An 18,208-nucleotide genomic window follows, 5' to 3' on the forward strand; every position below is an offset into this window, starting at 1 on the left:
ACTCTACATCTTCATACACGCAACAGTTTCGCCGAAATTTTACACTGAGGAAGTCCAATATTCTGCATACAATTTCGGGAATTAATTTTGTTTTTGTTCTGAGTGTTGATTTTACTCAGAATCAATTCATATTATTCCTTTGTAATTAATCGACCCGGCCGGTAAAAATTATGTCATTTACTTGTTCATAACTTTAATATACTTCGGTCGAGAAAACTTGCAAAAATTGAATCAACTTTTCATTACATGACCTTACATGACCTTTGACCTTGATCATATGACCTGAAACTCACACAGGATGTTCAATGATACATGATTACTCTTATGTCCAAATTTCATGAATCAGATCCATAAACTTTCAAAGTTATGATGGTAATTCAACAGATACCCCCAATTTGGCCAAAGTTCATTGACCCTATAAAATGACATTTGACCTTGGTCATGTGACATAAAACTCGAGCAGGATGTTTAGTATTACCTGATTAACCTGATGTCAGAGTTTCATGAACTAGGTCCATATATTTTCTAAGTTATGATGACATTTCAAAAACTTAACCTTATGTTAAGATTTTGATGCTGATTCCCCCAACATGGTCTAAGTTCATTGACCCTAAATGACCTTTGACCTCGGTCATGTGACCTGAAACTCAAGCAGGACATTCAGTAATACTTGATTAAACTTATGGCCAAGTTTCATGACCTAGGTCCCTATACTTTCTAAGTTATGCTGTCATTTCAACAAGGCAAACGCCAAGCGTTGTCTCGCCTGCATATTGCATTAATGAAGAGACTGCATGTCAAAACTATGCTATATGACTTCTGAGGTTGTCAGCAATTTAGAGGGTGAATTGTGGTTCTGACAGTTTACATATGCATTTATAATGGTATAGGCCTACTTTATCCCTAGAAAATCAGATAACACGAAGAATGCCGTTAATACTATGAAGCTATGATTATTTCCATGCAAGTAAGGAAATGAATGTTAGTGAAAAAGAATGTAATTGATAATAATGTGAGTAAAATTGTAAAATTAAATTAATTATTAAGTTGTTATGGCAAACTTATTGTTTGAAAAAATGGAGGAAAGGTTGTGCATGAAAGATAAATATAAAAACTTATTGTGTGTGATTTTTAACCATCTTGCCTTCACTTTAGCAGTAGGGTTTTCTAAATTGATCTGTGTGCATATGATAATAGTAAATGATGCAAGAGTGAAGTACTACAAGCTATAGAAAGTTATTGTGTGTACGACACAGCACAGTGCCAGTCATGGAAAGTTCATTGACCTTTGACCTTATTCAAATTCGACTCATGTTCGAACTTGACCTGTGCCTTCAGGAGATGGACCTCTGGTATGAATTTGGTGATCCCACCTCGAAGCTATAGAAAGTTATTGGGTGTACAACACAATTGTTGACGACGACGACGCCGGCGACGCCGGAAATAGTGATACCTTTGTCTCGCTCCGCTACGCAGGCGAGACAAAAACTTAACCTTAGGTAAAGATTTGGTGTTGACGCCGCCGCCGCTGTCGGAAAAGTGACGCCTATAGTCTCACTCTGCTATGCAGGTGAGACAAAAATTACCTTCGAGCGGCTGATTTGGGAAAATGTAGCTTTAAAAAATTCCGCCAGCCAATCCCAAGTTCGGTCAGTTAGTGCTTTGCATTCTTAGCCTAACATAACAATAAGCAAATGACAATGAATAACATATAGGGGAAGGCGGGGTAAGTTGTGACAGTTTTTGCTTTTTGCATGTTAGAATTGATATGATTAATAATCTTGTCGAAATAAGTACCTTGCCTTGAAATTTAATTCTTCTGAAATATTTTCCACCTATATATAACTTTCTATCCCCACACTGAAAGTCATCGTGACCTTTGAAAAAAACAATGTAAAATGGCTCAACTTGCCCCATATATGGGGTAAGTTTGAGCCACCTTCTGGGGTAAGTTGAGCCACAAAAACTATGTACAAAATGTATGGGGAAGAACCAGCATGTCAATTTTTTGTTTAAAGTCTTTTCACTTGCTAATTCTCTATAAATACTAACATCCTGTAAAAGGAAAAGAGCAGTCATGTAAATTTGCTCCTTTCAGCCTGCATTTCAATCGATTTTATGGTTTGTTTGTTTTTTAAGATACATTACCATAGGAATTACCATGGCTCAACTTGCCCCATGCTGTTTGGCTCAACTTACCCCAGTCCGAACTTAGTGCGATAATTTTGTATCCACACATTTATTATGCATCCATCATATAAAAGACTATGACAAGAATGAAGATCCATACCTGGACTAATAATGTTGTTATCATGTGTGTTTATAAAGCACTTATCTATTTCACACTCTTTTTTACTTTTTTGGCTGAAATTCATATTTTTCCCTTTAAAAACTACTTTTTGTTTCAAAGTTGGAAACAATGTGGTGGGGTTAGGGGTTATGCTATGGGTCATCAATACATGACACCACCACAATGTCTGACTCATTCATTATTGGCCTGGGGCTGGTGGCTCAACTTGCCCCTATGCTCAACTTACCTCGCCTTCCCCTACATTTGTATACTTTCTCCCATACGTGTACTGTATCAAATTAATAGCTTTGATCCAGCTGAGGCATGGCGGCTTGTCATTGTTCAAAACCCATCTTCACCCGACAAAGGAATTTATAATTGGTAGTGTCGAAAATCTGTCTATCTGACGGTAAATCGGATCGGGGTCGCCCTAGCCACTAACCCGTCTCCGTGGTCTAGTGGTTAAGGCACCGGCGTTTAAATTTTTAACAGTGTATTTCTGTTCAGAACAACTTTGAATGAATAAAGTGTAGAGCATAACTTAATGTCAGGTGATAGATTATTCCAATAATGATGACTATTTAAAATGATGATGACTTTATAAAATGATGATGACTATAATGATGCTGACTATAATGACCGTGACTATAATGGTGATGACTATAATGATGATAATGACGATGATAACCATAATGACGATGACAACAATGATGATGACTTTATAATGATGATGACTATGATAGTGTTGACTATTATGATGATGGTAACTATGACGAAGACTATAATGATGAGGACTATAATGATGATGACTTTAATGATGATGACTTTATAATGGTGATGACTATAGTGATGACTTATTATGATGATCACTATAATGACGATGACACCACTGATGATAACTATGATGATGATGATGACTAGATAATGGTTATGACGATAGTGATAATGAATTATTATGATGAGGTACTAATGGCGATGACAACAATGATGATACCTATAATGATGATGACTACTTTTAGTTATTATTTAAGATGGTGGTGGTAAATGGATATACAGAGAATGGACAGACGAATGGCTGGCTGGTTGGCTGGATTGATTGATTGATTGATTTTGTGGAACACAATCGAAAATTCTGCTATTAGATCGCTTCATTCAATTTACACAATGGTGATCTCGTCATTATTTTAGAATATTGCATCATTCAGCCAAATACACATTAAAGAATTATAAATACACCTATAAGTAAGCAGGAAAAATGTGATTTATCATAATTATGCAAAATAAAAATAGCTTCCGTTGATGTATATAATTTGCTTTTATTATGCCTTTAATCTTTGTCCGTCATGCAAAGAATTATACGACACAATTTTGTACTCTTAGAACTCTGCATAAATTAATATCATTATAGTTTTCAGTTATGTAACGGTGGGGAGGATAATTTCAGACGTCAGTGTCGAAATTAGCAAAACAATTTGAAAGCGTTTCAACGTGACGTATGTGGGAAATTGAGAGAAAAAAATGAGAACGAGTGAGACTTTCGGCCGTTTTCAAAATGAAAGTCTATTTGGTGCCAAGTTTTGACAGATTCCAAAGATTAATATCATATTCCATTCCTTTTCATTTCCTTCGTGTTCTCAATTTATCTTGGTCTTTTTATCGGATTTTTTTTTTTCAAAGCCGCACCAAGTACACAACCCGCCTCCCGCCAGCCCCCTCCATGTCTACGATAGTGTTACAACTGATAATGCGATAATGATATGCTTCAGTTTGCATCCCTATATATTCTCATGTTGTAGCAATATTTTGCCTCTATATACAGGGCTTCCTATATTATAAACGTTTTAGTATTACAATTGGCCTTACTTATGACACCGAGTGGCAATGGTGTAAATTGAAGCAGCAAACATGTTGTTGAGGGTGGACTACATGTACATGAGTCATCCCTAAACTTGAATAGTTACGCCAATGCTGATTATAACAACCTGCATGAAAGGTATATTGGATGTCACTGGCATACATTTAGAAGGCGTTGAGGCCGTGAACACCCCCCCCCAACATTTCCACGAATACGGAAAAATAGAGAAAAGGAAAAAAAGGAAAAATGAAAATAAAGGGGTGAAATGTGATATTATTTTCGGAACATGTAATACTTAAACATCTATCACAATTAACAAACTTGCATGTATTGAAAAGGTCAAAGACTTTGTCACATAAGCTAAGCCTGGGCCCATCATAAATTAGGGCTCATTATACGCAACCAATGTTGAATGTTAAATCAACAGTAATGCTTTGGATTGCAGATCATTCCCGCCACGGTTCGGCGAAAGAGCGGCTGTGCGGCAGCATAGCTTATCGGGTTCAGGACACTGTTGATGTAGGAAAGCGTCCAGATTAATGCACCAACGGCCACAGGGACCTTACTCAGACCAACTGCAATGACGACGAAGAGGGCGGTGTGGGACATCCACGAGATCAAAAGCGAAATGATGATAAAGGAAACAAAGCGAGTTGCTTTGCGAGCAGAAGCATCAGATTCACGATTTTTCTTCTTCCGGATTGCCTGAAAACAAGAAAGATTATTTTCAAAATGAGGTCATAAAAAAAGGTTTCACCATTTTGAAGATGTTCGATAAGAGATGATTATACTTCCTAACGTTTATTGGCTCTTACTTTTCAAAATCTTTACTTTCTTTATTGATAATCACAAACAAATTAATTCAAATGATACTTTCCTACAGGAAAGAACAGAGTATATGTGCAACAGTGTGTTCATTGTGAAACACAATCACGCTTGTTAAATTTGAGCATCTCAACAATGGGAGTCGATCGGTGTTCAAGATTGGAGGGATGACTGACACAAATATTGTTAACATGGTTATCTGTGAGAGTTTTTATTTTCTAGTTTAAGGGAAGATGGAGTCCGGGTGCGTCGTGGTCTAGTGGTTCTGACTCTCGCCTTTGAAACAGAAGTTCGTGTGTTCGAATCGTAGCCATGGTGTATTTTCCTTGAGCAAGAAGTTTATTCACACTGTGCTGCACTCGACCCAGGTGAGATGAATGGGTACTCGGCAGGAGTAATTCCTTGCATGCCCTGAGCGCCGGTGATGGTAGCTCGAGCTAAAGCCGGGGTAATAATAGCAGCACTTTGTATCCTCTGGCAAAAAGCGCTTTATAAATCCAGCTATTATTATTATTGCTATTATTATCATCATTATTACGAGTCTAAAAGTTTCAGGGGGCCCGACGTGCCGTAAATGGCAGAATATTTTTTTGTAAAAGTAGCTGTGAGTGGGCGAAAATTTGGACCTTTCCAATACAAAACTGTGCTTCACCCAACCCAGGTGAGGGAGATGGGTACCCAGCAGGATTGTAATTAAACGCGCCAAGTGCCTTTTGCAGCTGGAGCTAAATCATTATTTCTATCATTGTTATCATTACTGTTGTTGTTTTTGTTGTGGAGAATGTTATGGTGTTTTTGATCATTCTGGACGGGAATTGTTCGGTTTGAAGGTGGAGAACTATGAAAAAAATAACACCAAATGCTCCCTGTTGTTGGTTTTAAGGACATTTTCCTTTGCTTTATTTGGTCTTTATTATTATATATCCTTCAAATAATACTGCAAATTCTATTTGTATAGTCCCACAGCAAAAAGTTTTTTTTTCTAAATGCTTCATTACTTGATGAATCGAAGTCCATGGTGTTGCATAAATCCATGAATATTGTAATTCATCTTGTCATCCAGTAATCTTGGATAAATCAATCAGTTTACTTATTTGTAATATTTTGTTAGATATCAGTTAAATGATTATTAAATACTTATCAGTTGTAATTTGAGAAAATAATCATACTTTTTTACCTTTCCTTCCTTTTCCGGCCGGTCAATATCACGGTCATCCTTCGCCATCTCTGATTCACCATGGGATTGTAGAACTGAACCAGAGTTTTCTGGTGACTCTGTCTCAGGATCAATCCCTGATCCTGAATTATTGGGCTTCGTATCGAATTTATCGTTAAGACGTTGTGCCCCAAGTGAGTTCTTTATCTTGTACAGGATTCTGGTGTAAAGAACAGCAATGACAACCAGTGGTAGAAGATTCAGAAAAACTGATATCTGCTGTGAGGCCATCCTGGCAGGGGCTGATGCGTCGAAACGGGGCCCGAAAAGGGCAACTAAGAGCCAGAAAGTGAATGCGACAACCCAAGGTATCGCATTGAGGATACACGCCCTGGTTTTGCTTCTGCCCAAGAAGTGCTTGATCGGATGGTACGTTGCTTGATGCCTATCAACGCAGATGACGACGATGGTGATCACAGAAACGCCGACTAAACCCTTACCGATGCACAAGAAGATCCTACACACTGGTGTTTGGACGTAACACTTTGTAACAAGAGTGGTGATAAGGGAGAGTCCAACCATCAAATCGCTGATGATGAGATTGAGAATGAAGGAATTGTTGTATGTCTGGAGACGTTTCTCGATGGCGTATGCTACGATCATGACCATGTTAGATGCGATGATAATAGCCGCAAAGGCACTTATCAAAACGGTGCGGCCAACACTTGCCATGCTTGCAAAGCCCACTTCCTCTTGCATGTCAGGAATAAATGGAGATTGTTGGTCAGGCTCATCAGTTCCTAGAAAATCATTATCGAATGTTATGTTCTGGAAACTCATCTTCGACTGGGACATAACTTTGCGGAACAAACTGATTAACAATGAGTCCTATTTTTCAGGGGATTTAAAATCCGTTAATAATCTGTAAAAGGAATGTCATCGAAGGCTTCCAGATTCAAAAAATAGAACAACATGTATCCTTTTTTTAATTCGTATTGGTTTGATCTAGATTTTCGATTATAATGGGAATGATTTTGGATATCAAATTTGGGCAACTAGGAAACAGAATCATTTGCGGCATATTACACGTACCACAATCTAGTTTGTAAATAAAGGCAAAGTTCTAAAATCGCCCGTTGTAATTTAACAGTTCAAAGACTTTTTTGTCTTAAAGTCGCAAAACAAATTCAGAAAGCGATGACATTTCCACGTTTCCTAAGGGAGAAAAATTCGGTGGAAAAATCGAAAGCTATGAATTTGATTAAATCTTGTGACAAAAGTTATCAGCTCAAGCTTAGAATGAAGATGTACGAAAGGACCACAGATCAAAATTGTGATTTAATTTTTGAGTATTTTGCAGACTCTGCTCAAATTCAGTTTTGCGCTCTTTTTAAGCGATTCAAGCCACTTATTGAACTCTCGATCAAACAATGAATGATTTTGTTATGTTGAAGTGAGGAAATAGTATGGCGTAAGCATTCGGCTTTTTTTTCTTCAATTTTTGTAAATTATTCTGTTCACCAATGATCTCTTGGTGGTTATTCACAATAAGGTAAACTGGTGTCACCAGGATATCACCATTTCCAGACCCCTAATTAATCCACTTTGTCGGGACGGAATAAATTGGCCGCCGAGGCTTCATGTAATCAGCAACGCAGTTTTCCAAACCATAAACCTTTTATTTTGTCGGTGGGTTTCTTTGTCGATTCTTGTGCGGCTTTTTTATAAAGTGGATTTTTAATAAAGTGATCTGAACCTCCGACATCATTTTCGGTGACGTTTTCTTCTTACGATGATAGTTTCCAAAATGTCCAAGAAATGAAAACTATATCTTTACCAAGGGTCTATTATGACAAATTAACCCTGAAAGATAATGGAAAGCAAGTAGGTAGTAAATAGATAGAAAGGAGTCCGATACAATAAAGTCACCGACAGTAAAGGGTTTTTGCATTGGGACACAGAACGCTTTCAAGAACATATAAAATCTATTGTTAATGCCTTTCATGACAAAGGGCAACCAAGACGTCTTTCTCGAAAATCGATGAATAAAAAAATGCAGTTTTTTTTTCTAAACTCTGGACAAACGAAATTCTTGCATTTTTTTTCCTCAGCTCCGAAAATTAGGGCGACACTGCCGTTCCGGCTTACTCAATTTTCGACAAAGACCTCCTAGCTGTTCATTGTCATTTGGTAGGCATTTCAATACATTTTCTATGTTCTTGAAAGCTTTGTGCGTCCCGGTGTAAAAGAACTCACTACTATAGGAAGATACGGCAAAATGAAAAAGCAGCGGGATGTCTTGCTAAAATCATAATGAGAGATTTTATCCCATCGTGACGAATAATGTAGAAGTTAATTTTCAGCAACAACACGGTGACCCTTTTATCAACAACCTTCTTGAAAATGGATTTTGCTTGATGAATAAGTGTTTCACATTGTTTTTCTTAAGATCCATCTGATAGCCATCAGAAATATATTTTGATCTTTTCATTTCATAAAAAATATCAAATTAGATATAATATTTACTACAATTATCCAAACCCTGAACTTATATCATATCTGGAATTTACATTACAATATATTTATCTGTCTATGATAATTCACAACTGCAAATTCCTACTTGCTTATACGTATATATATATATATATATATATATATATATATATATATATATATGTGTGTGTGTGTGTGTGTGTGTGTGTAAAGAGTAGAGTAGAATCAAGGATGAAGCAAAGTATTCACTATGTTATAAAGCTTTCGGCCCTGGCCTTCTTCAGTTTTTATTTGCTATACAAAACAAATAAAGCAAATCAATATAGAATAAGCAACAGAACAAACATAATGTAAATGATAACAAATTGAATCAAAACCAAAACAAAAGAATAAGAGAAATCAAATGGTAATACACGGAATTTGTATTACCATTTGATTTCTCTTATTCTTTTGTTTTGGTTTTGATTCAATTTGTTATTATTTACATTATGTTTGTTCTGTTGCTTATTCTATATGATTTGCTTCATTTTTTTTTGTTTAGCAAATACAAACTGAAGAAGGCCATGGCCGAAAGCTTTACAACATTGTGTATACGTTGCTTCATCCTTGATTCTACTCTTCACACATATATTATAAACAATGATCAAAGCGATTGGTACATATATCCACGCCCCTCTCATTATATATATGTATGTATATATTTATCTATATATATATATACATGTATATACTATAAAAATAAAGTGCTAATTTAATTCATTTTTTATTCTTTACAGTGTTATAGGTCTATTTATTTTACCATTCGTTTTAATGTTTCTACGTATTTGAATTACCTTGATATTTCCTTACCTTATGAAGTATGTACCGCAAGAGTTTAACTATTAAAGAGGTAATACCAGGCGAGTACCAGTAACAAGATGTGTTTTTAATAAAACGCTGCGGCCGAGAGACCAATAGCTGATCAAAGAAGTTTTTTTTAACAAGTTCACACCTAGCTAACCAATAAGGCAAATAGCATTTCCATTTATTTGAAAGCAGGATAAAAGAGCATTGTATAGTAAATGCCTTGCTCACGGGCATAGGTGCCGCGGCCGGGGATCGAACCCGGGACTGTTCAATGTATAGCCAGGCGCCTTAGACCACTCGACCACGGCACCTTCAGGATAACAGGAAGAGTCGATTAACAACATTACAACAAAAGAAAGAAATGAAGCAAAATAAATCCCCTGGAAACGATGGGTTAACAGTTGAATTTTATTGTACATTTTGGGCTGAAATAAAGGATGTATTGATTGGGGAATTCAATGAAGCTTTTGTTCTTGCAGAACTTTCTGCATCACAAAAACAAGCAATTATAGCTAAAGAAGGGAAAGACCGACATTACGTAAAGAATTACAGACCCATTTCGTTATTGAATACAGATTATAAGATCATATCCAAAGTTTTAGCAAAACGAATTAAAGAGGTTTTGGAGAGCGTTGTATTAGCAGATCAAATAGGATTTATTAAAAACAGGAATATAGGAGAAGCTATCAGATTATTTTATTGATGATATGCTTTTTCATACGTTATATAATAATATCCCTGGGTACATGATAGCAATTGATTAAGAAAAAGCCTTTGATTCGATATCCCACAATTTTTACATCAAACATTAGGTTCATTCGGTCTTGGCCAGCAATTTCGCAAAATGGGTCAAAATATTATATACAAATAGCCAAAGTTGTATTTTAATGGAGGAGATTCTACAAAGTACTTTCATGTGGAAAGAGGGGTAAGGCAGGGAGATCCGCTTTTCATTTTATGCATAGAAGTGTTAGCGCATAATATAAGATATTATAATGATGTTAAAGGAATTTCCTTTGGAAAGGAAGAAGTAAAACAGGTTATGTATGCAGATGATATGTCTATTTTTGTCCGAGATCTAGATTCGGTTACACTTCGTAATTCCGAAGGTTCTTTATTCCGAAGGTTCGTAATTCCGAGACACGTAATTTGCCTATACCTCGAACATTTTTGGCGTAATTCCGAAGGTTCGTTAATCAGAAAAGGAAATGAGAGTCGTAATTCCGAAGGTTCGTTAGTCCGAAAACGAAATGAACAACGAACCTCATTTCGTTTTCGGATAAAGGAACCTTCGGAAAAACGAACCTTATTTCGTTTTCGGATTAACGAACCTTCGGAACAACGAACCTTATTTCGCTTTCGGATTAACGAACCTTCGGAATTACGAATGTATACGCTAGATTCAGTCAAAAAAGTAATAGAAAGTTTAAGGTTTTATTATTAGGTTCCTCCCAAGGAAAATCATATGATTTATGTTTTGGCCAAAAGGTGGATTTCATAAAGATTCTCGGTGTATTTTTTTTCTTTAGATGTAGAAGTAAAAGAAAGATTGAATTATAAATAAATATTAAGTAAAATAAAGAAGTTGTTAAACTGGTGGAAGCAAAGAGATTTAACTTTGATGGGCAAAATACAATTATTAAAGCAGTTTTTCTTTTCAAAATTCATATATGTGGCATCTCTTACACCAATTCCAGAATGGGTTTATGTTGAGCTTGATCAGTTGGCTTTTACGTATTTGTGGGGTGGCAGAAATAAGATTAATATAAGAACGATGTATTTAGATTACCATCAAGGCGGCTTGAAAATGATGAATTTTCAATGGGTAATAAAGGCACAGAGAGTTATGTGGATTAAAAGACTAATAGAAAATAATTCAATGAAATGGAAACAATATTTCAATTATGCCACAAAACATCTGGGAGGAAATTTTATATTTTCATGTGATTACTTGCTTGGATTGTTGGAGATAGCATTGCCGCAATTTTACATAGATTTGTTGGAAGTATGGATAGAGACGAAAGATTTTCGATTAAAATCTGAAACATTTAAAGGAACTGAGATATTTTAACAATAAATTTGTACGAATTGAAGGGTAGTGCATATTTAACCAAAAAATATATGAAAAAAAATATTTACAGATTGAAACATATTATGGATTATGAAGGAAACTTAAGGTCATTTTCGTACTTCCAAAAGGGTTTAAACATAAATGATTTTCATTTGATAGAATCAATTTATAAAACTTTTCCAGTCAGCTGGAAACGAAATATGAAAATAGATAGCAAAGAGGCTTCTCTTAGGGAAGAAATATCATTAATATCTGGAAAAAAGAATTTTGTCAATAGAGGAGTTAGTATCTAAAAACGTTTATATGCAACAGTAGATTAAGAGAGTTTCGGTTTAAAATGTTGCACGGCATTGCTTATACAAATCATCACTTGTTTCCGTTTTAAATCTCACAAAATGACCTTTGTTGTTATTGTAAAAAAAGAGGAGGAAACATATCGCCATCTTTTTTTTTTTTGGAATGTGAATATGCTTGTTTGGTTTGGGATAATTGTAAGGAGATGTTTGGTTTCATTTCTACGGGTAATTTAAGCTGGGAGGAAATTCTTGTAGGTGTAGAATTAAAGGACGAAGGAAAGAAACGCTTAGTCAATCACTTTTTAATCTTTGTTAAATTTTTAATCTTTAAAGGAAGGGAAAAGGGTGTGCTTATAACCATGGATGAAATTAAAAGGAAATTTAAAGAAGAAGAATTGGAAGAAAGAAGGCTGGCGCTAGGTAGAGGTAAGATGTCCCTACATTTAAGGAAATGGGAAAATCTTAATTTAAGGAATAAATAGGGAGATCGAGACGAGAGACAAAAGCACAAAACAAATAAAAACACAGGAAAAAAATACGGAGAATTGGAGTCCCTTCCATGTAGAGTATAGGCATAAAGGGGAGAATGCTCCTAACCTGTGGACGGGGGGGGAGGTAGAACAACACCTTTTATCGTTTTTTCTCTCTTATCATGTCATATATCTTGTCAATATTTCATTTTGTAATTGCTGAAACGCATTAGTATTAATTTCTAGTATTTTTTAAGTTTGATGCATAATTTTTAGAATTATATTTGTTATGGATTTATTGTATAATTCATTATTATTTTTCAAATCGTCTTTACAAATTGCTTATAGAATGTGATTGTGTATTTGATTTGAGAGAATACAATAAAACATCCTTAAAAAAAACATGAAACCGTCATACAACGAATCATAATTATAAACATTATTATGGCATAACTAATTGCCTTGTTTTTTCCCCCATGAATACACAATAGTAAAGAACTTTTCAACTAAACATGCAAACTTACTAGATAAATATTTGTCTACAATCCTATATAAGGAAACACTAATGATTGAATATAGTAATCAACAACCCATAACTCTAACTTCTCAAATCTTGTTGTCGTGTTGGGATCGGTAATCATAATTTAGAAGAGAAGCGTAATGAAGAAACTATAGAGAAAATTATACAGTTCAAAATCACAGGGTATATATTTAATAATCAATAATTATCAGCTACAGTTTACACTTTAAAGTGCATGACGATATCAATGAAGAATCAGATAAAATAGGATACGATAAATATAATTATTTCGAAGCATGATATTAACATTCTGAAGCTTAATTAATACTGGATGGACGTCAAAGTCTTGAAATCTATATATATCTCTCATAATCATGAAGTCTTATTTATATCGTTAGTTTTGGGGTGTAACAATTTAAGGTGGGAGTAATCTCTAAAGTTGATCTGATTGGTCTACAGGTAACTGTATATCAAACTTTCTCTGTTATAAGGGGTGTGGTGATGCTCTGTGCAAGTGACTGGGGCTGGAAGTGTGAGTCATACTTCTTAGAACTTTTGTTTCTTGAAGTTAGCTGACGTCACTGAAGGTTGGACTTTTATGGTCAAGGTTTAGGATTTAAATGGTATTGGGGGTTGTGAATTCTCACATGACATTGGGGTGGTTTGTAGGAAAACAGAAAGTTAAATACAAACTACATAACACCATCTTGGTTAAAGCCACTTAGATGAAATTGTTTAACTTTTCTATAGTATGTCTAACAAGTCCTGTACATTTAGTAAGATATACATGTTTGCATGTAATCGATTTAATGTACTGTGATTATAAAACAATGTATGCATGACTCATATACGTTATCATCAACATTAAGAATTAGATCCATATACATGTATACCTATGAACCCACTTAAACTGAATAAAACCAGATCATATTTCCAGTACATTCTTAATACATCTATTTGGATCTAATAGATGTATAGATGTAATGATTCCATGATATATTTCAATCTATATGTATATAATGTAGATAAGATAGGTATCAGAGGCTCTCATAATCATTAAAGGGATGGGGACGTCTATAGTAGATGGCGACTTGTTGTATGGGACGCCGACACCGGCAGGCCGCTTACGTTCTGAGGGTTACTAAATTACTTTATTGAAGGAAGTTGTGTATCTATTATGAAAGATTTTCGCCTTTAGGAAACAATGCCAAAAAAGTTAGACCTTTTTGTTTACTGTTTTGTTTTATTCAGCGAACATTTGTTTCTAATACTGTAAGGGAGGGAATGTTAACCCTTATGCTACACAAAACCTTATGAACACCGCCTTCTTTGTCCTCCCCCTGTTCCCCCCCCCCCCCCATTCTCATTGAAAATTTTGCCGACCCCCTCCCTTCAACCAACCTAATTCGGATGGACGCCCATGCCCCTATCTGAAAGCTATCCTATACTGCCTAATCGATCCCGTTATTGTATTGAAAAAGAATCCCGTTTCGCCATTTTTGGTAAAATTAACGTCATCACTTCTGAGCTGACGACACTCTACCCAACTTATATTCACCCAGTGATTGTGTTCCAGCATGCACGTTTATATTGCGATCATCCGGTTGGCTGTTGGAGAAAAACACACGCTAACTGCTTGCACAGTTTGGTGAAATTTTGTATATTTCTTTGAAATATTCGCTTTCATGGCAAACTCGCAATAAATTGCAAACGGCACAGAGGCAAGAGTCATGATCCGGTTCTGTGCTGAAAAGGATCTTTAGCAGACAACCGGAAAAGAACTTTAGAGTATAAACGGAGGATATTTCATAGTTTGGATAATTTCCTTGTCGTTAACGTCGTAACGGGAATTTACCAGCGTCCAATCGGGTAAGAGCTCTCAATTAAATTCCAATTTAAATTTCACAATTTTTACAATGATGACACTGACGTTTCAAACATGTTAAACATGATTTTAATCAAAGTAGTCCGTGTGCGTCTCTTCTCACGTGCCCGGATGAAGGTTTCTAATTAGAAGATGGAAACACCAGATCGTTAGTCAAGCTCCATCGCGGGACCCAGGTGTTCTTGAAATAATGCCATTTTCTTACGATGATCTACTGGTAAAAGGTCGATATCACCTGATACAAACTAACAACATATTTTTCAGACAAGACAATGAACTGATTGGTATGATTGGTCCAGCGGTGTGCAAGTTTACCTCCGGCTTGTGTATAAATATCGAAGAATAACATCAGTTGACATCAAATGCCAGTTTGTCTAAAGATTTGAAACGGTGCAGCAGTCGCACTTCCTACTATGTTGATGTGTTTTGGCAGAAAGCTGTCATCATTTACGTCAGGTACCAAATCGGAGGCTCAGTTGGAAAATCATTGGCTTCAGGGTATGATTATAAGCATTTTCCTGAATATGGAATTGATACTGTTTACGAACTAACCTTTTAAGCATTGACATAGCTTTCGATTCCCACTTGTCACACGTGACTGACATCAGATAGATACAGCTACTGACTCCTACTCATCCCGCGCAGGTGACTAACAGCAGATAGAATCTTCTACCGGATGCAATCTGGACGCGATGGGAAGCGCCGAAACTCTTCTTGCGTGGAATGTGTCGACAGAAAGTACTGGAAACGAGAATGGTATACTACGAGTGGACGATAGATCCACAGCAGAGGTGATACTGTCAATACTGACAATGGCTTTAATCATATTCCTGAGCATCGCTGGGAATATACTTGTGCTGGCGGCAATCGTTCGGGAAAACGTTCTTCACAGTAAAACGTCTGTATTCATTGCCAATTTAGCCATTGCAGATCTTCTGAACGCTATCCTGAACATGACCACTATTTTGGTCAGCTGTATATACGACAAGTGGATATTCGGTGAAATCATATGTGGCATTATTGGAGCATCGCTTGTTTTAGCTTGTTCGGCTAGCATCAATACATTGGGAGCAATAGCCCTCGATCGCTACTTCGCCATCGTGTACCCTTTCCAGTATGCAAAGCGCATGTCGACCTGTCGCATAGTGGCTTTTCTGGTCTGGATCTGGACGCAGTCTTTGTTCTTCAGTGTCATGCCAGTATTGGGCTGGTCAGAATTCGTGTACATCGAATCGGAATATCTCTGCTCTGCCGACTGGTCTACAGACTGGTCATATACAGTCATCATTGTCGTTGTAAACATGGTACCCCCGATATGCTTGATGACCTACTCCTACAGGCATATACTTAGGATCGCATCAGCGCACCGGAAGCAGATGAGGACACAGCATAGCGTCAAAGAACCAAACGAAAGTGTGCCTCGGAGCAGGAATCGCAAGACAGTCGAGGCTTTCGCCAAACGAGCCAAACAGATTCGACAGGACACCAAGGCTGCTACCACTCTGCTCATCGTCATGGGCACCTTTCTCATCTGTTGGCTCCCGCATACCATTACGATGCTTTGCTTTGCTTTCCCGTCGTGCACCGCTATTCCCCAAGGGATCTACGTCCTGTCGACCTGGTTCGCTATGTTGAATTCTGCCTGCAACCCTTTCATCTACTGTATAACGAATAATCAGTTCAGGCAAGCGTTCAAGCGGACCCTTGACCACATCATGCCGCTGTCGTGCAGGAGAAGAATGGCTCGGCGTGTGGAGCCCGACTCGGCCTTTGCATCAGTATCGGCACCTAATGCATCTTCAGATCCACGCATCTTCATATCTACCCATGATCTTAGTCATTCGGTGACTGATCCCACACCCGGTACGAACAGAGCAGAATTGTCTGTTGATTACAACAATAGCGAGTTTACGCTTCCACAAGTCACTCGTACGGATACAAGAACATAAAAAATGAGTTTTCAAATGCCATTCACGACAAAGAACAACCGAGAAGTCTTTGTCGAACATTGGTGAATCTAGACAAAAGTTTTATCCTGGACTCTAGACAAAAAAAAACATATTTGTAATTGTTCGTCCGCTCCGAAACTTAGGACAAAATTAATGTTCCGGTAAACCAATTTTCGGCAAAGACCTTCCAGTTATTCTTTGTCGACGATTGTGATTTCATTGTTCGTCCATTTTGTCCATTGTCTGGAGCGGATGAAAACGGATGCAGCCACCCAAAAATTTGACTTGTCCGCTGTATCCGTTATGAATACCTTTTGTGTCCATCGGCCAGTGGGACCAGGCCTTTACATGTCTTGCACAGAAATGGTCGATTATTAGGGATCATCATGAAATACTCGAGCTTCTACCAGTTTTCAGTTGGCAACCTACTGTCCACACGTGTGAACTGTCTCGGACAAGCCATTAAGATTCGGACATTTTTAAAACTTGCTTTTTAAATGCCATTAATGTAAAATTGTTATATTTTTAATCCTCACCAATTATTATTGAGATTTTTCTTGATATTTGGATGAAAAAATATAAAAAGAGTACATGATATTAGAAAATGATTTAACAATCCTTAAAGTTGGAAAATGCACAGTTCTGGTGAACTAGGCAGGTTGAGAGAGGTTTGATTGATGAGGGGAATTTAAAAGGGTAAATGAAATTCGTAGGCATTTCTGGTGGTTTAATTAATCAGAAATAAATCATTCAAAATTATTGGATCAAGCGGGAATTTGAAGCTGGAATCTACTTGCCGGAGGGTGGCCCTACCACTAAGCTATTACTGGCCGATGCCACGCTCAAAATAGGGATTGTGCGCTTTGAGAGATGCACTCTAAATTTCAAGAATTCGAAATAAATGCAGATCTGTCGTGAGCATGAGCCGAATATTGGATTGGATTTATTTTGAATCATATATAGAGGGATTAACTTTTAACTCTCAAAACATTTAAAGTCAAATCGTTAAGCTTTATATTCTTACAAGTCCACAAGATTTAAATCTAATATCTGGATTGTCGCCATCAAGAGTCAATCTGGTTTTTGTTTCATAAAGACAATTCGTAGTGTTACGCACAACTTAAAGCATGTTTAGAACATTTTCTTGGGTGCTAAGCCAGGTATATATATCAAATAGCATAAGAAAGGGTCAACAGTCGTTCGTAAAGTCGCCCGTTACGAACAGCTTTATGAAACACCAACCCGGGGAGCGTTTCATGAAAGGACTCGGAAGTTATATCTGACAACTCCCGTTTCATCCGACAGTTACCTTTGTAACATTGCTTCTCAGCCAGTCAGAATCAAGGAAAGTTGTCAGATCTGACAACTCGTAGATCAATACATGTTGCTGAAACACTCCCCAGGATTTATTATAAATCCTTGGAATTTATAACAAGATATGACAGGGATGCAGATTTGTCTTTAAGGTGATGGTCCAGGCTGGAGATATATATATCTCAACAAAGAGTAATATTAACAGAGCAAAATGCTGAAAATTTGATAAAAATTTAAT

General features: G+C 36.7%; 2 protein-coding genes across 2 annotated transcripts; one reads left to right on the forward strand and one right to left on the reverse strand.

Moving 5' to 3' along the window:
• Positions 1 to 4,435: 4,435 nt before the first annotated feature.
• LOC121406386 (muscarinic acetylcholine receptor M3-like) lies at positions 4,436 to 6,910 on the reverse strand. The gene is made up of 2 exons (XM_041597429.1): positions 6,148 to 6,910; positions 4,436 to 4,850 (listed from the first exon to the last, which is right to left on the reverse strand). The coding sequence occupies exons 1-2, from the start codon at positions 6,883 to 6,885 to the stop codon at positions 4,566 to 4,568; spliced, it is 1,023 nt and encodes a 340-aa protein (XP_041453363.1). The 5' UTR covers positions 6,886 to 6,910; the 3' UTR covers positions 4,436 to 4,565.
• An 8,077-nt stretch (positions 6,911 to 14,987) lies between these two features.
• On the forward strand, positions 14,988 to 17,042 carry LOC121406399 (tyramine receptor 1-like). Its single transcript, XM_041597431.1, has one exon. The coding sequence runs from the start codon at positions 15,400 to 15,402 to the stop codon at positions 16,654 to 16,656; it is 1,257 nt and encodes a 418-aa protein (XP_041453365.1). The 5' UTR covers positions 14,988 to 15,399; the 3' UTR covers positions 16,657 to 17,042.
• Positions 17,043 to 18,208: the final 1,166 nt, after the last annotated feature.

Source organism: Lytechinus variegatus, chromosome 1 (assembly GCF_018143015.1).
Source record: "Lytechinus variegatus isolate NC3 chromosome 1, Lvar_3.0, whole genome shotgun sequence".
Lineage (NCBI taxonomy): Eukaryota > Metazoa > Echinodermata > Echinoidea > Temnopleuroida > Toxopneustidae > Lytechinus > Lytechinus variegatus.

Coding starts and splice junctions, on each gene's coding strand:
- LOC121406399 (XM_041597431.1), top strand. CDS start 15,400: ATGGGAAGCGCCGAAACTCTTCTTGCGTGGAATGTGTCGACAGAAAGT.
- LOC121406386 (XM_041597429.1), bottom strand. CDS start 6,885: ATGCAAGAGGAAGTGGGCTTTGCAAGCATGGCAAGTGTTGGCCGCACC. Junction 4,851..6,147: donor GGCCGGAAAAGGAAGGAAAG/GTAAAAAAGTAT, acceptor TCTTGTTTTCAG/GCAATCCGGAAGAAGAAAAA.